This window comes from Lissotriton helveticus, chromosome 5_1 (assembly GCF_964261635.1).
Source record: "Lissotriton helveticus chromosome 5_1, aLisHel1.1, whole genome shotgun sequence".
Taxonomy (NCBI): Eukaryota; Metazoa; Chordata; class Amphibia; order Caudata; family Salamandridae; genus Lissotriton; species Lissotriton helveticus.
This window is the reverse complement of record NC_136065.1, coordinates 765,282,315-765,307,869: the sequence shown is the minus strand read 5'-3', so window position 1 is coordinate 765,307,869 and position 25,555 is coordinate 765,282,315. Positions and strand designations below refer to the sequence as shown.

The 25,555-nt window shown below is 40.9% G+C and overlaps 1 protein-coding gene across 2 annotated transcripts in view; it reads left to right on the top strand.

Moving 5' to 3' along the window:
- Window positions 1-25,555, top strand: part of LOC144753369 (cGMP-dependent protein kinase 2-like) — a 1,794,633-nt gene that overhangs the window by 1,103,879 nt on the left and 665,199 nt on the right. For both annotated transcript variants that reach the window (XM_078641085.1, XM_078641086.1), the window contains exon 7: window positions 16,942-17,036. In XM_078641085.1, coding sequence (XP_078497211.1) covers window positions 16,942-17,036 — 95 coding nt within the window. The remainder of the gene's footprint in view (window positions 1-16,941; window positions 17,037-25,555) is intronic.

The following is a 25,555-nucleotide window of genomic DNA, read 5'->3' as shown; positions in this document are numbered from 1 at the left end:
TTGCTAACAGATTTTTTTTTCCAAAGAATGAAAACCCCACCCTTTTCCTTCACTTCTTCTTTCACTTTGGTGAGAGCAACACCTCTTTTTTTCTGTGCTAACAATCAGTGGATAGAATGGCTGCCAGAGCATCCAGCAGCAGTGAGGAGTCAAATGGTTTCACAGATGAAGAGCCTCCTCAGCCGAAGGTGAAAGAACATTTCATTTGGAAATTTTTTGATATACCTGAGGGACACAAAAAAGTAAATGCTCCAAAGGTGGAGTGTAAGATCTGCCATACTGTACTTTCCAGAGGAGACCCCAGAAGGAAGTACAGTTTTGGTAATTCTACTATGATTCGACACGTCCAGAGGAGGCACCTCCAGAACTATGCCCGGGAGAGTGTCAGGGCTCTGGCACGAGAGGCTCCACGGGATGGTGCCTCTACTTCAACTCGAGGAGCAACTGCATCGGTGAGGGGGTGACCAGAGCAGCTGATCCCAAATATTCAGCCTGTTTTTAATGAGGCCTCAATCAAATACAAACATTGTGATGCTCTACTTTGTTACGGGGAACAAAGTATTATGATCATTGTTCGAGCATTAGAGAACCACCGCTGCCATCCCCAGCCCTAATTTTGATTATTTTTTTTGCTCCTGTTGAGCAGTTTGCCATTCCCTGTTTTTGTTTTTGTTGAAAAAAAAGAAAAAAGAAGAAAAAAAAAGTTCTTTTCAGAACTACCCCCAATTCTCAAAAAAGAGCTGTATTCTTAAAAAAAGGAAAAAGAGTAACTGAAGTAGAGTGCAGTGAGAGAGGAGAGGAAAATGAGTGAGAAAGCAAAGAAAGGGACGACAGGGGAAGGGAAGTGAAGTAGGGGGACTGAAAGAAGGTAAGTGTGGGGAAGGAGAGTGAGGAGAAGGAGAGTGAACATGGGGAATGAGGATAAGTGAAGAAAATGTAGTAAAGGAACGGGGGTGTGGAAGGGTAAGAAAAGAGCAGTGATGTTTAGGAAAGAGTGGAAATACAGACTGGATAAAGGCAAGTGAGTGTGAGACAAGGTGAGTAAGGGTGTAAAGAGACAGAGAAAGTGAAAGAAAAAGTGAGAGTAGAAGACTGAGGGCCTCATTTATGAGGCCATGCGTCACTTTTACGCCGCCGGTGCATCACTTTTTGTGATGCACCAGTGGTGTAAAAAAAGCGCCTTGTTGAGTCATATTTACAAAGTGACGCATCTAGGTAGATGTGTCACTTTGTAAACCCCTGCGCCACACTATACCTGTGCCAGGTATAATGTATGCAAAGGGGGCATATTGACGCAAGGAAGGGTCGTAGAAGTGACGCAGTGAAATCTATGAGATTTCACGGTGTCACTTTTAGGACGCCGTTGCGACAAAATCTTGCGCCTGCCTAACAGCAGGCGTAAGACTGACGCAGGCCCTTTCACATGGGGCTTGCCCCATGTGAAAGGATGCATTGCTGGAGTTGCATCACTTTTGTGACACACTCCAGCAATGCGTCACTTTTGCGCTTACAGATACGTCAGAAATACTGACGTATCTGTAACTCCTTGCGACATGATGCGTCATACATTAAATATGAAGCATCATTACTATAATTTTTTACACTGTTTTTCCCTGTGGTGCGCTCAGGGTGCGCGTACCGGAGCGCGCACCTGGGAACGCACCCAGCGCTTACCCCTCGAAAATTTCAAAAATCTTTTTCAGAAAACCTAGGGGGTCAGGATGTGTCTACTCTGCCCCCTTTTTATTATATCCCCCTTTCTTTTTCACCTCTTGTGTCTCGATTCTACCGAGACACAAGATGGCGGACTCTCCGGACTGTTTAGAATATTGACAGACACCCGACAGCCAATCAGCTTTCCGCTTGCGCACTCCCGTAGCGCGTCGGGTGCTCTCCCCGGTACGCGTACCGGTGAGTGCTCGGAGCCTGCCTATAGATATATATGTGTTTTTGAAGTTAATTTTCAAAAAAACACTGGAGCAATTTTCACCAAATATAGCAAAGGCACATCTGCGTACCAGTCCCTACAATTTTGCCAAGTTTGGCGTAATTCCGTTCAGCAGTTCGGGCTGTAGACTTGTCAGACCGTCGTATGGAAATTAACATGGGGAAAACACGTTTTGGGACCCCCCTTTTTTCTCAGCCCCCACTGCAAGAATCCCCCCGAAACTTCCAGGGAAGGAGCGGAGCGGAGCTGGCCAAAATTTTGAAAAATTACACACAAATTCCTTAACCGGCGCCAGAGTTATTCCCAATAGAATGTTGCGGATTTCCAATAGTTGCCAATCCTAACTATAACTACCTACTGGCAACCGCCAGTAGGTAATATATATATATACATATATAAAACATGTTTTTATACTTTACAGAAACACACATTCATTTGATGATGTCATCAGTGATGTCACTGAGCATGTCATGAGTGATGTAATATGTGACGTCATCAGCAGTGCATTGCGTGGCGCAAGTTATAGTTCGGTCTACTAACTATAACGGCTGAATTTCTATGGTTTTGTACAAGTGAAATCTCCAACTAACTATAATGTCCCTGGAACCTATGGTTTTGTCAGTGAATTTCTAAGGTTTTTTAAATTCCAATTTCTAAATATAACGTCCCTGAAACCTATGGTTTTTTCAGTAATTATATGTATATATTCACTGAAAAAACATAGGTTCAGGGACTTTATAGTTAACTGGACATTTCACTTGTACAAAACCATAGAAATTCCACTGTTATAGTTAGTTCAGCTAACTATAACTCGCGGCGCCGCAATGCACTGCTCATGACATCACATATTACATCATTCATGGCATGGTCAGTGACATCACTGATGACAACACTGATTACATCTCAAATGACATCACTGATGACATCATTCAGTGACTGTGTGCTACTGTAAAGTTTAAGTATGTTTTATAAATATGCCAAGATGTATTAAAGAATGAGTGGGTATATAAGTGTCTGAATGGAGGATTTAGGAGGTGTTTGACTGATTGTATAAGTGACTGATTAAATGTGTCTAACTGAATGCATGGGTTAGTGACTAAACTGTGTAAATGTTTGTATCAATCTGTCTGTTGTTGTGTAAGCTGGTACATGGGTTGGTCTGAAGCTACATGAGTGTCTATATAGGTTATTGATTGTTTGCCTGAGTGTTTGAATGGGTGCCTGAGTGTGTGTGTGGGTAGGTTGGAGGAGTGTGACTCTGTGCATAGATCTGTGGGAGTTGATTCACTTAGTGTATGGGTTCAAGAGTACATGTGGAAACAGCTCTATGACTGTGTGAGTGTGTGTATGGGTGTTTTGGTGAGTGAATGGATGTCTCAGTGGTTCATGTGAGTAACTACATATGTAACAGGCAGTATATGTGAGTGATGGTGAATATAGTATGTAAGAGTGAGTAATTGTGAGAGTGACTGTATGGATGAGTGTGTACTTGTATCAGTGATTATATAAGAGTGTAAGTATGCGTTACTATTTGTATGAATTAGTGAGGTGGTGTGTGTATAACTGTATAGGTGAGTAAATGGGAGTGTGATTGATTATTTACATGACTGATTAGGTGTGTGAGTAAATCAATGGATGAGTGGCGGTGTTTGAGTGTCTGAATAGGTGTATGAGTGCAAATGATAGTGTTGTATTGATGAGCGACTGCATGTATAAGTGATTGTATGGGTGAATGAGTGGATGTGTGTAGACCTAGGAATCAGAGAGCGCATACGTAGTAACTGTATTGGTGTGTCTATGGTTTCAAAAATGGTAGTCTGTATTTTACAGTGGGTGTATCAAAGGTTATATTAGACTTAAGGAGGTGCATCAGATTTTCACATGGATGATGTCGTCAGTGATGTCATCAGTGATGTCACTGACCATGCCATGAATGATGTAAAATGTGACATCATGAGCAGTGCATTGCGGGGGCACGAGTTATAGTTAGCTGAACTAACTATAACAGTGGAATTTCTATGGGTTTGTACGAGTGAAATGTCCAGCTAACTATAACGTCCCTTAAACCTATGTTTTTTTCAGTGAATTTCAAAGGTTTTTAAATGCTAATTTCTAACTATAACATCTGTGAAACGTCTGTAAAACCTATGGTTTTTTCAGTGAATTTCAAAGGTTTTATAAATGCTAATTTCTAACTACAATGTCCCTGAAACCTATATTGTTTTAAAGGTTTTTTTCAAAAGACGTGTATATTTTTTGTAGTGAAAAACTTACTGTAAGAGTAGTCTGTTATAAGTTATAATTTAAGAATTAATTAACATATAAGTGTGGAAAAAGTGTGATGCAGCAGCTATGATATCTGACATCGAACAACAGCGTTCACAGTTCGATTCCCGGCTCCAGCGACACATTAGCCCACCACTATGTCACTGTGAGCAACACCTTGCTTCATCTTCCCTTACGCCCGGAGCGCCGCCACACCTTTCCGAGGATACCTGTACGCTTTACAAATGATGGTATTTTTTTAGTTTAAAACCATAGTGATGAGAAATATTAGCACATATTTTTTTCTTCTTCCATTCTGAACTATATTTTTTTATGTCTTCTATTTAGAATTACGGCAATTAATAGATGTTTTTAGTCATGAGAATGGAAATTACACGGTTTGCCGGGCAACAGTTTTTAAGCTCTCCAACGTAAGTACATATTAAAGACCTTATACGTGTTAGGATCGGAATCGAAACCTATACCGCTTCACATTTTGTAACTTTTCCCAACACATGCACAAGTTAAACAGTTAAAACATGAGCATGTTTAAACTGTAAAACGTGACATCTAAATGGGCGGAGCCGCATCTTCCTTCCATAGACTACTTAATAACCAAAAAGTATATAAACCACACCTGTTGTTTGATTAGTTTCATTTTTGTGAGTTATTTACCTGTGTCCATTCTGTGATGCAGGTTTCCTTTTGTAGCATCAGATTCTTGTTTTGCAGCAACAAAACATAGTCCAGAGTTGTAAGTTGTTTGAATATGGCATGGTAGATATTTATAATTCGTAGCTATTTGTGAATATTTAAACATTTGTATTTAGAAAAAAGTGTTATTGGTTGTTTTTGCCTTTTTTCTGTAACATCAGCAGCTTGTTTTCAGAAACAGACAGAATACAGCAAACTTTGCTCCTTTTCTGTCTCCTTTGAGCTCATATACTGTGACTTTGTATCCTATAATATTTACACTGTACTTGACTTCAGAGGTGTTGGTGACCCGTCGGCGTGAAGACTAATTCTTTATACGTAACGTCACCAGCTTCTGGTTGTTACTATGTTTACCCCTTGAGATCATATACTGTTACTATGTATATTATAATATTAACTTTGATGGTGATCTCAGAGGAGTTCATGACCCGTTGGCGCGAAGAATAAAGATTTATATGTAACATCAGCTCCTTCTGGTATCTAACTCTGTTTTCCCCTTGGGATTATATAGTGTGAATATCTATATATTATAATATTCACAGTCATTATGATCTCAGAGGAGTTTATGAGCAGTCAGCACGAAGACGAAAGATTTCGATGTTCCGCAGATAAAAAGCATTGAACATATTCACCGCTGGAAAATATTTCGTTATTGATCTTGTTTTGTGTTTATCACTTTATTTTCCTTTTCCCTTTTTTGGGTGGCATCAGTGATGCACTCTATATTGTAGTAGAGTGTCATATTTTCACACAAGAGGAATTGGAGATTTGTCGCTGCCAGGAGTAAACCATCTGAAATACAGTATTGTTTATATTACTACTTTCCTATATATTCTTAAAGGGGTACGTGATCTGTTAGCAGAGCAGTCAGCGGCCTCTAAGCACTATGACAAAACTTTCCTGACTTCTACAGAATAGAGATTGTAAAGTTTTTTTTTTGTTGTACTCCTTATTCTTCTTCTCCTGTGGAATAATATAAACTCACCCTGTACATTTTAATACTGTGAACTTATAGTACTTCAGAGGGGTTGGTGATTTATCTCTGCGACATAATAACAACATTGACTACAGTTATTTCTGTTGATAGCTTACAACCTCACAGTTTTTAATACTGCTAATATTTTATAAAATAGTAGTCCCTAAAAAAGAAATTGTATACATAGTGCTTTATTTAATGTTTGGATGAAGCGTATATTTCTAGGTAGTATGCTGTCATTTGTGTTTAACTATTTTTTACTTCTTATTGTTGTTGTGACCGGAGATGATATAGTGTGGGAGTGTTTCTTGTAGCACTTCTTTTCTAATTTATTCAAAAGTAACTGATGCCCTCTTATATTAACAAGAATATGGACAACACTTTTACAAAGTATACATGACAAAAAAGGAGGGTGTGGCCATGCTTAAGGGATATTTTATGAATTGCGTTTTTATTTCTCACCCCTCTGATATATACAGCTACATTTTTCTAAGAAAGTATATTTGTGATTGCTTAATAAAAACTGTTTCAAACCTAGACTTATTTTTTTGCAGCGCAACCACACCTACTATTTTGCTGCAAGGAAATAGCACTCCCCGCAACAGAAGTAAGCAGCGCACTATAACTATACATTATAAGTAAACATTGCTCCCGAGAAGTAGGTTACTCAGAACCTTATTTTAATGAAGACCGCAACAGCACGCTTTCTTTTTCAAAGCCCCCCTTAAACAATCACCCCCAAACTTTAAAGAAAGGAGCTGATCTAAAAAGAGAACCGAGTCACAAGAAAACAGTGAAATAGATAAAAAACAAAAAAAGGAGGCAGGGTATAAACACCTTGTTGTATAGCGTTTTAGGATCCAAGTGAAATTTACCGATTCATGCCCTTATATAGGTACAATTCACATTGCCCTTATATAGACATAGAAATCATACCCATATTTAGACATAGCCCATGCAATCCAAATACAGGCATGGCTACTTCCCCTTGTTCCAAAAAGCCACAACCATTTCTTGGAAAACTCGGCTTTAGCAGTCAGGGACATCCCCTTGCTTGAATATTGATTTGCCCTAGAAATCATAGAGTTTTCAAAGAACTACCATTCCCTTGGGGTTCTTTGATGACATTATTATGTCCGACTTTACGTCAAACTAGGCACCTTCAAGGTATCAATATGCCTACACTTGCCCTAGCAAACACACGGTGGTTCGGAGCAGCTCGACTATCTACTTGCCCGACGCAGCTCACTACAGTAAGTGCCGAAGGAAGCCGACCCTCCAGCTGACGCACTGATCGAGAAGCTGTCCTTTCTCTCGCCAAGAATCCAGCTCCAGTGTTTCCAAACTCCCCTTGCGGGGTGTTGGGAAATCGAGTCCGAGACAAAGATACCAGACGTCCTTCATTCTAAAACCAAGGTACGGAGCTGATTAGACCCTAAGAAGAATCTTAGATAGATTCTTGGCAAAGAAAAAACAAACCTATGCTACACCTCACTTACTTCTTCCCTCATACTAGACTTAGGTTAGGTACATTGGGGTAGGCGTATTTTAGAAGCACCAGTTGAGTACTTTTAGCCTTTGTTATTTATGTATGTATTTTATGGCTTAAAAACCATACCATGGTTTTACAGTATTATTTTATAATACTCTTCTTGCTGTATGCATTATACTTTACAGCCAGTATTAGGATTGTAGCAGTTCATTTCCTTTGCATGAGAAAGAAGACTGTTCAATAAATCCTGTTATTGAAAATGTCCTTCTCTCTATTTCTCTGCACCTCCGGTGAAACAAAGCATGCACGATTGACTGAGTAAAATATCTATCTATTGTTTCCACAACTCTGAAGATATGTTTATTCTTGGGGAAACAAAGTTGTCATGTTTGTGCGGTTGTCAGAAACTAATCCCTTCTTGTGTATTCGAGAAAGTTTCTAGTGACCTCTGAGCTAGCTGGCACTCGCAATTAAGTTTAATATATTCAATAGAGACCTAGTCGACCTCAGTCCTACGCCAAATCTGTAGGATATATTATTCCAATGCGCAGAGCCTTTTGGGTATATAGGAACTACACTACACCCCAGGCCTTCTCAGGAGGTCCCAAAAAAGCACTTTAAGAAATAATTTCAGCAGAATTCGTGCTGGGGTCGCAAACCCTGCTGAAATTATTTAAAAAATTAAGCACAGATTCACACACCATTTAAATAAGGCCCCCAGGTGGGCCAGGTCCCGGGGTAATTCCCCAATTTATATTTTCCGGGGCTATGTAATTGATATGATGTCTGCATGTGCCAAGCTACCAAGGGGGTGAGCAGGGGTTATTATAGGAGTATATCCCCCTTTCCCTGACTAGAAGCAAGGGTCCCTATTTGGACAAAGGTGCAAACCATTGCTAGAGACCCCCATTCTAACAGACCTCAACATGCAAAGACTGTAATTCTGTGCCTCAATTGTGCAAAGGTGAACCTGACATTAGAATGCTAACATTTACCAATGCAAACTCTTTTGGCTTAAAGAGCAATTTAACCGATCTAATAACTATCCACTGATATAACTGCTAGTTATCTTCACCTGTCCCTAGTCAATGCCTTTCCCAGTATCTCCGAATGAGTTCCCTAAACATTGGATAACTTCCTTTAATGGGGAGTGGGCACTACTATGGGTGTAGCACTTCACTAGAATGGGTAGGTGAAGTCACAACCCTGTGACTTCACCTACCCTGTAACCCATTGGAGTGTGTCACATTTAGTTTCGCTGTGAGATGAAGAACTTTCTCCTTTACGAGAATAAGCACTGCAGCGGAAAATGCAGCATTGCATTTGCTGTTTGATATTTGAGTGCTGAGCTCTTGTCCTCTACACTCCTACCCAAAGAACATTTTGACAGTTCACATGTGCTACCCTGAGAGTCAAGTATGGAAAGGGTTAGGCCAACTCCTCTTTAGGGGAGAGGAGTTCGCCTAACGGCTAGGGCACTCGACCTCGGACCTGGGGATCTGGGTTCGAGTCTCGGTAACGACGCCAAAACCTCCTGTGATTCTGGGCAAATCACTTTATCTCTCTGTGCCTAAAATGAAAGTGTGTCCTCATGTAACGTAACTGGAAAATATGTAAAGCGCTCTGATACCTGATTCGGTTCGGGTCTAGTTCGCGCTATATAAAACTCTGCAAAAAAAAAAGGTGCATTTAGCCAAATTGTCAGAGCCATAGTAGGATTAGCCCTAGGACAACATAGGCAAATGACCCCAACCACTACATTTATGGCTCAGTTGCCCTTGTCTGCTCTGTGGTCCCCCATCTAGAATTTTCCATGAAGATTATATTTTCGGAAGATAAAGTTAATTTTGAAAGAGAGTGTATTTTATTCCCAGAATAAATGCCAGCTCCATGAGAAAAAAGAAATGGGATTTATTTTGTGAGAAGGGGATCAGGTAGCAAAGAAGGAATAGAGAAAATATTGTGCAAAACGTCCATGAGCTGTTTCAGCCTGGGCCAACTTTCACATAAGACACCTTAAAATCTTGATAGACACAGCAATTCAAATGACCATAGGAAAATTCTTCTTTCTCTCCCAGAGGAGTCTTCCATTTTGTGCTGCAGTACTTTTATGGAAGGCAATGAAGCTTTGTTGTGCAGACGCCATGTTTGATACGCCTCCTCTGCAAAGTGTTTTGTTTACATTTTTGAAACAAGCATTTGCAGTGCAAATTGGTCTCGCATTTGTGAGAGTTAGAGTTATTGCGATTATTAATGACAATGTTTTTTACCTACATTTTTTGGTTTGGAGTGGATGTATGTGATGTGCAGTGGAATTTTGTGGATTGGATTTATTAGTTGTGAAATTGTATGTGGTGGAATTGTGTTGTATGGAGGTGATTTGTGTAGTTGAATTATGTGGCATGGTGTGCAGTGGAATTATGTGAATAGTAATTATGCGGTATTGAGTGTTGTAAAATTATGTGGAGTGTGATTGTGTGTTATGGAGTGTACTTATATGGAATTGTACTTTGTGTTGTGGAGTGATATGTAGAGTAGTTTAATTAAGTGGTGTGCTGTTGAATTTTGTGGCATGATATGGAATTTTGTGGTATGGATTGGATGCATGTGGAATGTTGAGTAGTTGTGTTGCAGAACTGAATTACGGGGCTTTGTCTTGAATTATGTGGTGTGGCTTGTCAATGTGTGGAGTTGAATAGTGTAGTATGGAACTGTGTAGATAATGAATATTATGTTGTCTATAGAAGCAACCATGTTAAAACATTACGCCAGATGACCCATGCCAAACAGCAAGTATTGAAGAACACATGCGCACAAAAGCATGCATACATAGGATAGAACTCCTCTACTATAACCCTGGCACACTGATCCTCAATTTATTGGTGTGTGAATACCAGAACTATGCAGCAACCGTTAGTTCAGGCAGCACAGAGTACTGCTGCAAAACATATTGCAGACAGCTTGGAGCCATGTGGTGCACACAGCTTAAAAACCATAAGAAGGAAATGAGCAGTAACATAACATAATCCAATGCATTTCATTCTGAAGATGAAACATGTTGCTGTTTCCAGAACTTGAATTGGAAATATATAAGTGTAGTTATGCACTATTCAGAATACCTGTTTGTTCCTGAGAAGCGCAAGTAAGCTCCTATTAAATGTAATGCAGCAGTACTAAGAAGTCGTACTATACTATGGCATTATTGGACAAGGGGTGGTGTGAGTTTTTTGTGTGTGAGGTGGGCAGCTGGGAGAGGAGGGGCATTTGTTAATAAGGGAGAGGGTGTTGAGCAGTGCCTTTACCTACTTGCGCTAAGAAAGCTGTGGGTGTTATTTAGCGCCATGTGTGCTGAGTTCCCAAGCCAAGTGAATATTACAGCGCAGGTCACACGCTCCATGCATGTCGGTGGGGACTGTGAAAGCATTCCAGGTACATTTACCTGTAAGCTGTTCACTTAGTGCGAGGCAAAGAGCGGTACTACTCAAGATCGTAAATATGAACACTGATAAGGGCTGGGCTTGTCTATTTTTCCAGAGAAATCCAGAGCTGTCCTAATAATCCTGCCTGCGGGCTTTGATGGAAGATGGTGCATGGCAACAGGGGTCCATGTGGCATAGTCCTGCACTTTTATCCAAGAAATACTGCCAGTTTCATGTGCACATACAATTTGCATAGTGTGGCAGACTTCGGCCCACCCAGATATTATCACAAATGGTGACATGTTTTTGGACACCTGTGACTAAAGGGACAGACACAAAAATTATTTTTTAAACTTTTTTTTTACACTATCTTACGGAACAGACACAATATAGCTTATACTTGTATGATGCTCCTGAAAACATGTTTCCTTTCATTATAACATTAATGTTATGTTGTCTATGAATAATGAACATCCTTTTGCTAGAAAAACTGATTCTTAGCTGGAAAAAACGACTTGGAGCTTAAGAAAATGGCAAATAACCTCTTCTTTCCAGGTATATTATGCTCTTTTGAACACTGAATGGGAACCTTGATGGTACTTTAAGAACTATGATGTACCAGCATGGAACTCACAAAAGTGGTTGTCTCAGGGTCCACCAGAACAGTTCTTTAATTAGGAAGAGACAGAATTTCATTTTGATTTGCTAGTTAGATCTTCTTTTGTGTCCCAATAACAGGCCGCTGGGCACTCATGTGAAAGCTGGAATGAGCTACAGGCAGGCAGAAGGCCATCAAGCCGACTTTCCGCTGAGACCAAGTAGACGCATATTGTGAAACGGATGTTTGTTTCAGTGATGTGGTGGGTCATCAGCAGGGACAAAAGAGCTATTCTAGCCTTTAGTATAAGGCTGATCCTGTAACCTAGTGCTTTTGAGTTAAACACTGCACATACATGAACTAGATGACAGATACAATATCTTGGTGAAAGGGCGTCCAGAACCGGCAGTGGTTTGTGAAATGGAAAACTGAAATGTTTTTCAGCTATCTAGGTAGCAACGTTTTAGGACCTCGTAGGGGTGATGTGCACTGGCAAACCAGCCAATGCTGTGGAAATGTCACCTGGAATGGCATGATGGAAGCGCACTGCATAGCAGTGTGATTGTGGAAAGATCTTGTACAAGAGAGTGCTAAGTTTCTCCCCTTGTGAACTTTTTTACAAACTCTGGAAAACTCACAAACATTACATTTTGGCACTGTGGGTGTAATGCAACATTTCACTTTCAGAGGGGCATGCCTTTCAAAGAATAACTTTGGAAAGAAATATGTTCTGCAAGAAATGTTTTCCGAGAAATAATAAACCGTGCAACCCTCATTGAATGCAAAGTGTGTAAACTCCACTGGCAAAATGTATTTTGCTGACCTTTGGTCTTGTATTGGAAATGTGCAATCACTACCAGAATTTTCAAATACCTGTTTCCATTTATATAGTGGTCAGTAGCACATTTTTTGGAGTGATTCTAAAACAAGAAACAGGGTAAAAGTTCTAAATGTGTCTTTGGTCTAATTTTCACAAAACGAGCACAAGAGTGGATGAATCCTACCTTTATTTTTTTAGCTACGATTTAATTTTTTCATTACAATAGTTTTGAAAGTGCAACTTGAATTGTACCAAAGGATGTACTTCCGGGTTTTACAGCACTTATTATATAATGAAAGCACTGGCTATCTGCCTTTCTTTATCGTTTAAACACAACCAGTGCTATTACAAAAGTTCTGTAAATCAGCACTTTTTAGCTCTAATTCTGATGGGCTTCAAAAGCACCCTACTATTTACCTAAATTGAGAGCTGAATGTGTCTTTTTATCTTTTCTTTTGTATGAATTGCAATGATTTTAATTAATTGTGCACATAAATATATCTATCTATCTACCTCACGAGGAGAAATTATGGACTGCCAAAGCAGTACAAGGACATACAAATAGCATATTGTGTGCTATTCAAATGGTGTTGACTATGAAGCTGAATATTATTTAAATACACTGTATGGATACTTCTCTCTTGTGTCTATTTATGTTGCCCCATACTGTTGCACTGCGTTGGCATAGTTGAGATTAACAGTAATGTGTTGGAAACCTGTAGTGCCTACTGCAAACTAAAGTGTTCCAAGGCAATGCAGCAGATGCCAGCACTCCGTCGGAAAAGCTAAGTTGGCCACCTGGCCGGTTTACTACCGTCAACACAGGTAGTCCCGGCCGTCACAAAAATAAGCAGAATGACTTAAATCCTGTTGTTTCCCTCCTTATGTGAACACACTTTAAGCAGCAAATATGAATAGAAAGCCCTTCTAAATGTGTTCTAGAGATGCGCTAATGGCCCCTGATTAATAATTAAAAGAAACCAAGGCACAAAACTCAAATTATAAATGAATGCATACGATTTTGATTAAAGCCCTATGTAGTATGTCCGGGCCTCTTCAGACAACAACCGGTCGGTATTTTTTCTTTTCGAAAGAAAGGAACAATGGGAACAGCAAGGAGTCAGTCTTTCTAGAACAGATGGGCTTTAGGTCCTGACAATTGCTCATTAGTGAATGATTTTGAAGGAGGAATAGTAGCAAGTTATTCTACAACCGTGGCTCGGAGACAGAAAAACATCTTTCTTCTCTGGCACATGCAAAATTAAATGATCAGCAGAAACACCTGAGTAGGTGTTTAGTGCCAGATATTCCTAAAACAGGCTGCGACTAATTCACAAAGGCATTTTAATGTCAGAGGGATAGTTTAGATTCAACTGACGAGCAATGTGGGAGACAACTGATCGATCTAATGAAGGCGTGAATAAGTATGTGTTTCTTACACCAGAAATCAGACTGCCAGTAGTATGCTTTTCAATATCCAAACCTCCAAATTCCTCCCTGAGAGCAAAGCTTCGTAGAATTTCAAATAGAATAAAAACAGTCATTTAAATTGACTGACCCAGTAAAGTTGTGGCAGGGCAGGCTTATTAAAACTGAAAAAATATTTTAGAAGTAGTGGGTTAAGGCCGATGTTGTTTATTTAACCTCTTCCGTTCTCCTGTCGGCCAGCTGCCAACGGGACCACTCCCTCCCCAGTGCTGCGGACGGACAACGGCCGTCGCAGCCCCGTCCACTTAATAGAACGCCCGCACCCGGCAGAATTGCTGCCGCAGTTAAGGCGTTAAATCATCAAAATGTCTACTTACCCCTCATACCACTGTCCACTTTTTGTTGAAATACATCATATCAATAGTGGACAATGACCTTCGTAATACGACACGAAGGGGAAATGACTCGCCCATTAATACAATATCGACTGTGATAATTCATAGCTGGTAATCCATTGGTGGCTCGACTGTCAGCATCTTGCACACTGGGTGAAGCTGCTCGAGCCGACTTCCTGCTTAATTCATGCATTCTGAATGGCAGATTCCTGGGCGGTGTCGAGTTTCCGGCTGTCATGGCAACTAACGGAGAGGCATTTTCATTAATCATTTAGAGCACATAAAGTCTCAGCCAGTCTGATTGCGGCATATAGAGTAACCTCCTAGCGAGCCTGGGACTCTGTTGAGTTTAATTAAACAAGCATTTGCAATGCAATAAGACGGGTGTGCGAGAAGGCATGAACGGGAGTGTGGTTGGGGGAGGGGGGGCCGAGAAGTCACTGACTGCAGGAGGGGGGCACAAGAAGAAAATAGTGTTTGAAGTAAAGGGGCCAGTAGCCATGGAAGGATACTAATGACACAGGGCCGTCATGAGGAGGGACTAACCGGCCTAAAACCAATCGGAAGGCAGCATTTAGGACCTAAACCAATAAAAAAGGCGGAGTGTGGGCAAAGCTTCCACACAACTTCCACGACATACTGAATACTGCATTGTCTTGTGTAGCGAAATCTAGTGATTGTTGTCTTTCCCTAAAAAGGGCGCAATGATCAACACAATGACCTGACTGCCTTAGTCGGGCGAGCAGTCAGATCAGAAATATTCAATGGTCGGGACAGCAGAAGCTCCATCAATGAAAACCCAATACTTCCTCCAGCATAAAGTTGGAACTCTGAATTTGGTGGGGTGGGAGCACTGTCATTTTGCAGCAATGCTCCAGCCCTCCAAAACCCTAAATGACCGGCTAACCCTTGCAACCTTTTCTCTGGTATAATTTAAACTGTTGAGCTTCTTCTTTTTATTGTATACACCTTTATTTATTACATTTTGCTGCCTGTATACTGCATAAAGGCTATAGGTAGCATTTAGTTGTTCAAGTCACTTTGCTGTATAGCTGGTATTTTGCTAGCAAGTTTCAACTCTCCAGAGGAAATCTATAAAAATAAAAAAATATCTCTGGCCTCTCTTCGTTTATTTGAGAGAAGGAGCTGGGAGGGGTAAGAGGGACGAGAAGGGTGGGAGGAAGCAGAGCTATCAGTAGGTGGTTGTGTGTGACGCAGCTCTGAGGAGGGAATTCCTGGTGTGTGCCAGCAAAGTGTGCTTTAATCATAGGCCACTAGTCAGGTAGCTGTTGTAAGTCAAGCTGTGGGTCCCCTCAGGGGGTGCACATTTCATGCGGCTTGTAGTATATGGAGACAGGGACTCAACAGATGCTGAGTCTGGAGAAGATCCATTGGCTTGTTTTATTTACCACTGCCTGGCGATGGGTTGACTGTTCTGCAACTAATAACGCATTTCATATGCATCGTGCTTCTAATATGCTTACTAACAATACTGATAGGCTCTTCAGATTTAAAAAAAATCTCTGAAATAAAGTATTCATCTTAAAAAACAACTGTGGAGCCATTTAAATTATTTTGCAGTCCCAAATATTGAGTGAGCACTGTGTATGATGTGAGAGAAATTAGCTCTTTTGCTTACCAATACAAAAGACAATGACACTTTCCACTGCCTCAATCATCCAAATCAAATGCATTTGCTACCCATGCTACCCACTCACTCTGCTTCCTTCCCTCACGCTCTACGATTTCTTTCTCTTCTCTGCGTACCTTTAATCGCTGTCTTTAACCTCATGAGCGAGCTACAAGGGACCTGTGTCCAAATGTTTGGCTTTGCTGAACATCGTTTTTTGAAATGGTTTCGAAAATTTCAAAAGCTTCAGGAAATATGTAATAAAAAAAAAATCAGAAACAGAGAATCAAGTCAAAAAATGTTTTTCTGGACACAAGAGGACTACAAACATACTTTTATGAGACGAAATATTACCAGTGGCTACATTTGCACAAATGATACAAGATAATGGGTCAGATGTACATAGAATACAGTTTGCAATTTCCTAACTGCTAATTTTAGCGAATCAAAATTGGGAAATCGCACACAGCGATGCGCGAATGTGTGTCACACACTGCCAGCAATTTCTAATGTGGTCGCAGTAGACCTACCTCATTAATATTCATGAGGTAGGCCGCAATTTTCACCCCATTGGGATCTGGCTAACAACACAGGGATGGTGGTCTGCTGGGATCAACAGACCACAATGTCTGTGACTGCTTTACAATTAAAATATATATTTTTCAATGCAGCCCCGTTTTCCGTAAAGGAAAGTGGGCTGCGTTTAAAAAATGAACAGAAATTTTGTCTTTTCATTTAGTGACTGAATCCTCTGTAAAAATGTTTGTACTACCATTCACAATGGGAAAGGAGTCCCTTGGGGACCCCTTCCCATTTGTGAAGGGTTACCACCAACTTGAAGTTGGTTGGAAAATGCGAATATTTTGCGACCACATTTTGGGCGCGAAACATACTTACATACCTCTGCAATTAGGTATTAGGATGAGACGCCCTGAACATGCACCTTCCTAACACTGAATCGCAAACACTATTTGCAAATTGGTAATAGGTTACTAAATCTCAAAAAGGGTTTGGTACATCAGAAAAGGCTTTTTGCTGGTTGCAAATGTCCGATTCTGTAAATCAGGCCATTTGCGAGCAGAAAGAATCTTTGTACACCTGGCCCAAAAATGTTATTTTATTAGGAGTGAAATTATGAGCAGACCTAACATTTTGCAAAGCCACCATCAAAAGGTGTTTCGTTCATCATGTCCTTGATCACTTACGTGCTTGTTGTCTAATTCCTAATATTAAGCTAAATGTTCCTTTTTTGGCAGGTGTGTGTAACTCAATCTATGGAGGGATCCCAGGAGCCACGAGAGATCAAAACTATGGGAGTTGGAGAATACTTCGGAGAGAAGGCACTCATCAGGTAGATCACATCATCCCTCATCTTAGCTGATTTTTATGTACCTGCACAACATGTACAAAATCACCTTTTCTATGTAATGATACCCAGGGTGCAAAGGCTGGACGGCATTGCATGACCACGTTGCTAACGATGTCTTTCCAATTAGTTTAGTGCCATTTGCTTGCATATTGCCTAGTCTTAACAGGCTTCTTCCAGAAGACAATAAATGAGTTAATTATCTTACATAAATACAGAGTAAGCAAAAGTTAGAGGACTAGTCAGTCAGTCAGTCAAAGAATACTTTATTCGGTTCATAACAAAAACCATAAAAGTATACTAAACATTTTGTGTCAAGACCAAGAATAAAAAAGATAAATATACGATATACAAATACCCATTAACAATGAGTACAGTACATTTTATCATACCAATTTAAAAACATTATTATAAAACCTTTAAAACCAATTGGATAAAAAAAGGGTGTACTCAGTCACAATTCATTACTTCAGAAATCATTATCGTAACTATTTCCATTTAATTTTTTTCTTTATTCTCACAGCCACCGTGAGGAAATTAGCTATGTTAAAAATCTCCCACACATTGGAAAGTAGCTGCAATTAAAGGAGGGCCGGTTTGACCTGCATGAAACCTTTATCTTTTATGAGGGGGATGATAAAACGCTTATGTATAGGGTGAAAGTGCTCACAGAAGAAAATAAAGTGCATAGTATCTTTGGTGGAGAAGCCGTCACAAGAGCAGATCCCCAAATCTTCCTCCCTTGTCCACCCTGGGGTTTCAGAAAAAGGAGATGGAATTGGTTCAGCCTGAATCTAGTTAGTAAAAAACGATGATTTGCATTAATTACAATATTCAGGTATGGCTCAATCAAATCTGAGGTTTTTAACAATAGGTGAGCCCTTACAGTAGGTTTACCCAGCTCTCTATCTTCTCTGGCCGAGCAAGCTGCTAACTTATAGGAATCCTTAGCCCACTTGATATCCCCTTTCACTAACTTATCAGGTGAGTTAAACAATTCTGATCGACCCAATTTAACAGCTAGTTTATGGACATAACTCAGCCAGGGGATGCGATGACCAAAATCAAGTGCTAAACAATCTCTAAGGATTTCTTGATTCAGCTCCAGCTTGGGATTTAGCCAGATAGAAATCCATTTTAAAAGAGGAACTACGGCTATCCGGTCTTCCGGAAAACCAACTCCACACTCCTGATGAATAATATAGCCAGATGTGGATTGAGGAACTGATAGAATGGTTTTCAGAAGTTATCCTCCGCCACTTGAATGGCCTTAACATTCTTAAAGCCCCAGAGCTCTGCCCCATACATAGCAAGGGAGGTACATTTGGCGTCATATATCTTTAGCAAGGCTTGAAATGGTTTAACTCCCAGTTTACGGGCAAAGCCCAAAACAGCCAAATTGGATCTAGCTAAAATATTAAGTTTTGCTTTTATCTGAGGCGACCATGTGCCCTTGTCATCAAAGATAACGCCTAGGTATGGAAAAGTTGATACCCTAGACAGCACATTCCCTTCACAATGCAGAGTTTTTACCCCCTTCACTTTTGTGCCTACCATCATAACATGTGATTTGGAAAAGTTAACGCTAAGATCTATAGGTTTCATAAAAACAGAAAATGAGTTTAAAAGGCTTTGCAGTCCTACCGCTGTACGTGCTAAAAGGGCGGCATCATCAGCATATAACAATGCCGGACTTGATCGTTTGCCTACCCACGGTATATCCTTGCAAGCCTCCGTTAAGACAGAACCTAGGTCATTAATGTACAGGGTGAAAAGCGGGGGAGGCAAAATGCACCCCTGTCTAACACCATTGGCAATACAAATCTTCCCTGTACAATTTCCCTTACGGTCGTATCTCACTGTGGCCGACAGATCCCTGTGAAGGTCAGCAAGAAAGTACACAATATTTTTGTCCACGCCTAAGTGAAGGAGCATCGCCCATAATTTGGACCTATTCACCCGGTCAAAGGCCGAGGAAAGGTCCATGAACGCTAAATATAGGGTGCCCCTTTTGGCGATTGTGTACTTTCCAATTAAAAATTGGAGGTTGAGGCTTTGATCTATTGTACCTCGCCCTTTCCTAAACCCAAATTGCAGACCCGAAAGTGTATTGGTTTCTGCTAGCCACCCTGTGAGTTTACTTAAAACCACTAGTCCGAGGACTTTAACAGCAGAATCAATAAGGGAAATGGGTCTATAACTGCTAGGGTCCCCTCTGTTTCCCTTTTTAAAAATGGGTTTCAATGACAGATTAAAACCAAGTTCCCGGCAAACCTGTTTTGCACACCCCGTTAAAAACATTACATAAAACCTTTGACCATGTCTTGACATCTGATTTAAAGAGGTCGCCTGGGACGCCGTCAGGTCCCTGAGCCTTATTACTTGTCATCTGGCTGATGGCATCTGCCACCTCTATCTCAGTAACCGATAAGGTATAAGGATCATTCATGGGTAGGAATATAGGCACCCCTCCCAAGTCTGGTCCTTCCTAGACTGATTTAAAATGGGAACACCACACCTGTTCCTGGATACCACAATCTAGTTGATCATTGTAGGAATCATTAAAAAAAGGTTTATTGACCACTGCCCAAAATTTGGAGCTATTTTTGAGGATGTCAATAGAAGTTAACTCCTCCCATGCCTCGCCTCTGATTTCAAGTCTTCTACTTTTCAGAACATCTTTATATGCTTTCCTTAAAGCTGCCACAATGGGCTTATCGACTGGATTTCGTTTCAGGGCCTCCAACAGTTTCCTATGTGCTAGTGAGCAATTGTGAACAAACCACCCCTCCCCGGCTAGAACTTGCACCTTACCAGGCCGTTTGAGATCAACCGCAACCTGAGAGCAGACTTTAGTGTATGCCTCTAAAACCTCCTTGTCCCCTGCTTGCTCATTCAAGCAAATACACATCTCTGCTCCAACCTTAGTTAATAGGTTGATATGAAAATCCCCAGGTACCACTCGGCACCATCTAATTCTACGGGCCTGATCTGTAGGCTGGATGTCCATTTTATCCATCTTCCTATTACATCGTTCCGGTTTCTCTACTACGTCCACCATGGTCAGGACCACTGGGTTATGGTCGCTAAATGTAGACCAGATTGCTGTATATCCATAGACCTTGGGACCCAGCACGGAACTAATAAAAATATAATCAATAATAGAAGAGGTTCCGTTCCCTTTAAAGGTGGGTACAACCTTACTCCCCATATGGGGCAATATTATTCCATTGTCCGTCATTAGAGCTGCCAAGAATTCTCCTTGCGGGGAATGCTCAAAATGGATTACGCCCTGGTCCGTGGGGCCTAAACAGTCCATAACCAGACAATTCTCAGGGCAAGCGTGAACATCAAAATCTCCTAAAACAATAACCGAGAAAGGGTCTGTGTAAGCTGCTCTATAGTTGTCAAGGAACTGATTTAGACTAGCCAGATGTTCAGTAGCAGTGACTCTGTCAAATGAGTTATTAAAATTAATGATCAAAAGAGTGCCCACGTGACTAGAAGCAATTTGCACTGCCAGACAATGCAGAGACCCCGTGTCCAAGTTGGTATGGATACCTGGGATACTAGCGGAAACCAAAGTCACTAACCCACCCTTTGCCCTCCCCATACTAGAGGCAATTGCTGGAATAAGGTGGGTTGTGTAGCCATCTAAACATAGCAAATTCTCAGTGTCCCATGTTTCCTGCAACCCAATGATATCAACCCCACATAAGGAGTTTCTCCATAGGACATCGTCTAATTCATTTTTTAAACCTGCAATGTTCCAAGTTAAAATCTTGGTACCTTCTTTGGTTTCACTCAGAAACCCCCTCTCTTTGGGGGAGGTGCTTACTCCTAGTAATTCCTTCCTTTTGGCCCCATTGAGCTGGACATCAATAGTAGATGCTCCTGGAGTTACCAGTCTATCGATTTCTTCCAGGTTCGAGAATACCTCAAATCTGTTTTGAACCGGTACAAAAAAGTCGCAGGGGCCTCGTAGCTGGGGTAGATACCTGCCTGGTGGCCTTCCATTTATCACGACTGTGGGGTTTCTCTAAAAAAAAAACAAGGGTACAATACCAATAGCGTCCTCTGTTGCGTCCTCTGAGCCCTGCCTCGTGCCCGCCCTCTCCAGGATCACTTTGACGATCTGTGGTGAGGCAAAATTCAAAATTACACAATCCCCTCTAAATGTTTTAGCAGACTCCCCTACCCATGGGATCCTACGTGTCATTGATCTTTTATTAGAGAGCAGGCCAGGCTTACCACCTACATTCGGCGAGGGGGCCTCGGTGGTTACACGGCACCCCGCATCATCCACTGTGGGATTCTGCGTAGGCAAGGTCCCCATAGGCCCGGTGGGGCAGTAGGTTGACTAGATCCTCCTCTCTGTGGATTACCTACAGAGAAAAACAGCTGATGTTCAATTTTCTCTAGCCTGGAGTCTATTTCAGAGAGTTTAGAAGAGATGGGTCTCAATAATTCTAATAACTTCTTTTCGATTTTAGACACAATAAGATTCTCCAGGTCACATGATAATTGCTCTGGCCCCACCTGAGAACTACTGTCTAACGCACTGTGTGCACTTAATCCAACAGCCTCCCATGCACACCCCTTCTTTCCCCGTGTACCACCCCCTTTTTGGGCACTTTACTAGCTTTTTGTAAGGTGGCCGGGATGCTGCCCGCTTTCCGCTTTGTTGAGGTTACATTTGCCTGGTGTTCCCCCCTGAAAGCTTTATTCATGCATTGTTGATGAGCCTCCTTATCACCGGTTTTGCTCATAGTCTCAAGTAACTACCAATATTATATAGCTAGATATAAAACACAAGGATCAACATGCATGCGCCGCCAATACAAGGATAAGGAGTCACTAACCACTTGCAAATGTCACAGCATAAGGGCAAGGAGCCTGAAGTCCGGAGGTAAGAGATGTGGCCCTGCCCTGCCTTCTCCTGGCTTTGACAGGCGTGGACGGGCCCGCCCTTGGCCCGGGCTTCGCCCGCGCGAGTCCCGCGCTGCGGGAGAGCGCACCTGGTCTTATGGGCCTTGGTCGCCCTGGCGGCGGGTCATCGATTGTGCGCACTGCAGGGCCCCCTGCGTATTGCAGTCCGGGGCCTCGCAGAACCCAGCAGGACGTCTCCCTCTTCGTGCCCCTTCCGCAAGCTGGGCAGAACATAAGATCCCCGCAAGTCCTCTCTGTGTTCCCTGTGATGAGGTATATGGCGTCCGTTAAAAGAAAAGACAGCAATTAGTCAGAGCTGCGTAGAGGACTATAGTATAAAAATTCATTAAAGTATGTCACATGTTCACGTTAAGACTCAAAGTCTACATACAAAGTACGGTAATGTTTTTAGTTTCCCTGAATTTTTAGGTAAATTGTGATTTTTGCAGCAATTTATGTTGCAGTAGGTAGGTTTATACAACAAATCTACATATATTTACAATTGTTTTATAGCTATGACAATTATCTGGCCGAGTTTATGTGAATGGTGACATTTGGAAACTTCGAAAACCTTAACTGCAAGAAAAGTTGCATGCCCTTATCATGAAGCACGCTTAGTCATATTTTCTATTACAAATGCAAGTTCCAAGATGTCAGATCCCATTCAGTGGGGGCTACAGGACAAACAGGGGCACTGGACCCCAACCATGTAGACTGAAGTAATTTGCCACTTGTGTCCTGGGGTCCATCCTACTGTGGTTCACCAAACTAAGCCAAGTACAGCCTTTCTGCACTTGAATCGCAGGGTAGCGAGGGTGAGCAGTCAAAGGCTTCTCAGGAAAGAATGTAGTGGACAAGATCTCAGAAATGGAAAGTCTACCAACAGACAAAATAATGCATTGTCTATCACAATGCTTATCGTTTAGTCAAAAGAAAGTACTTGAATCATACAGTACAGCATAATATTACAGAGCTCAAATAGCATTCTCAATGAAAAAGGTTGTAATCCTCTACCCCTGCATTCAATCTTAAGCGAGGAGCTACATTCCTTCGGTATGCTGCCTGTGTTGTTGGAGTTTCCTAGTGTTTACCAGCCTGCTGTGTGACATGGGTTTAGACAGAGATTTAGAACAGATGCAGTTCACTTAAAAGTACCCCAAAGTTTAGATGTGCATTACAGTTTACTTTGCTTTCACTAATTTAAGTTCCCATTGTAAATATCTTAAGTTCATAGGCAGAATTGTTCTGCTTTCTCAGCCTCTCATTGTTTTAGGTTGCGCTCTTATGTGTGGTAGTGTAGATGCTACTCTTGAAGTGTAGGGTGAGCACTGTCTGTAGTCCTGCTCCTGCAACGGCAGCTCTTCTACTTTGGGGTTGCTGAGGTGACCTTACTTGGAAATTGATCCCTAGAGTGCCTAATGTGGCAGACTCATATGATAGAACATATCTTCAGCAATAGAAGCATCCTAAGCCAGGCTTATATGTAGTGCTTGGATGGTCAGGTGCGACCTCTGGCAGATCATCAGTGAATGTGTGTCCTTGGTAGTTGTGGCGTCTAGGCGATTCAGAACATCCGCATCGTTGGTGGCAAGGATCTACATCATTGAACCTCGGCTCTGGCAGCACTCATTTCTCAGGCACAAGACAGGTCGCTATAGACACAATGATTTGAAGACTTCACAACACGTCTCTTCACCTCTGGATGACTGGCTGCTTTGAAAACACCAGTCTTGCGGATTTCTATGAGTGCATAGAAATAGACATTTCAAAAAAGAGTATTTTCAAGTGGTAAATAAATTAAATGCCCAACCCAACTTTAATTCGAAATTATTAAAAAAAATAAAAAGAAGTAATTTTGAGGGTTAATCTTCTTTGGCATAGATTATGGACCAAAGAAGAGGCCAAGTTAAACAGGGACATTTTACTATGTGCTTTAAAACTGAAAGGGGTTTTGAAAATTCCTTGGATAAAATATGTCGGAAACTTTTTAAAAGACCTTGGTCACCTCGAGTATTTTACTAGCCCTTTTTCTATTCAGCAAATACCAAGGAAAGAATTGAGAAAGGAGGGTCTTTTGTTGCTGGATTCTATTAGAATGTCATCAGAGATATTAAAACCCACTGTACTCCACAATCAGCTGATTTTAACTACTTTTAATATCCAACCTTATTTAACTTTTGTACCTGGAGTTTATGATAGATTCTTACTAACCAGATTTAGGTTGGGGGTATTCCACAGACTAGTTACTTTGCCTAAAATGAATGACTTGTCTCAAAATGTCCATTTATGCCCTTGTGATAATAATTCCAATCAATCAACAATTTATGCAATTTTGTTCTGGAAAGGTTTTACTTTCTTAAAGAGACTCTATTTGGCTCCAGTCTTAAAAATGATCGGGCTTCGTCAATGCCGACCTGCCTTACTTGCACTACAACAGCTTGAAGATGTCCATAGCACTTTTAAAATAGTAACCTATTTGTAGAAATTCTTGAGACAAAGGAATCGTTTGTCCACCTAAACCTTCACTTTGGTTAAACTATTTGTGAATCTAATAACGTTTTAAGTTTACAATGTACTAGGAATCTTGTTCATATTAAGATGACATTTTCATTACTTCAGACCACGTATTGATGTATTTTACTCTGATATGATATATATTTTAACTTTTATTAAACTGTAAACAATGTATTGATGTGTTCTTTTTCTTATGTGCTTTTATGATTGTTTCTATGAAGCAACCGAATAAAGCTTTCTTGATTCTTGAGGGTTAATCACATCATAACCTATATAGCTAAATATTGGTTAAGTATATAATAATTTTCTTAAAGCAATATTATAAATATAATTTACTTACCATTTAATTAACATTTGAATGGAAAATACGGACTCATTTGTACCAGAATTGTATTTTAGTAAATGTGCAGAAAACCTAGTCAGGCAAAACATGTCTACAGGAGACAGGGGTGAAGCCAGTTAGTTTGGTAGACATATGATGTTATATATAGTGATGCGGAAGCTTATCCAGTGCTCATGGTGGCCCCTTAGGCTACAGATGGGATATTTTTTCAGGACAAGATTAAACAACTTCATTCCTTTTACACACTACTGAAAGGAGATTCCCATGTCAATCAACAAGATACAATCTAACTACTAAAAGCACATGATTTGAAGTGCTCTTCTATTTAGATTTCAGACCCAGCTGTCTCGAGAAACAAACATCTACTAGATAGACATTACCAGGCTTGGAGTGCAAGGTTTTCAAACAACACGTTACAGTTAAATCAAAGATTTTCCTGGGTTAAATCTAAAAAATCAGTCCATTGAGGAACATCTTCAAGGGATAATAGAAGAGACTGTGCAACTGGTCCAAATTTCAATCACTCACAATAGTTGCCAGGCTCCTTTGCCTTTGGTGCACAAAGCGACTTGTTACCTTTAGGCAATCAATGCAGGGTTGCAATTGGCTAACTGGAGGTAGAGTACAGGCTTTAATGTTTCAAACTCAAATCCGAATAACAGCTTCTATTGTTCTGAAAGCAAGTGCTTGTCATTACAGTATACTCAGACAGAAGAAC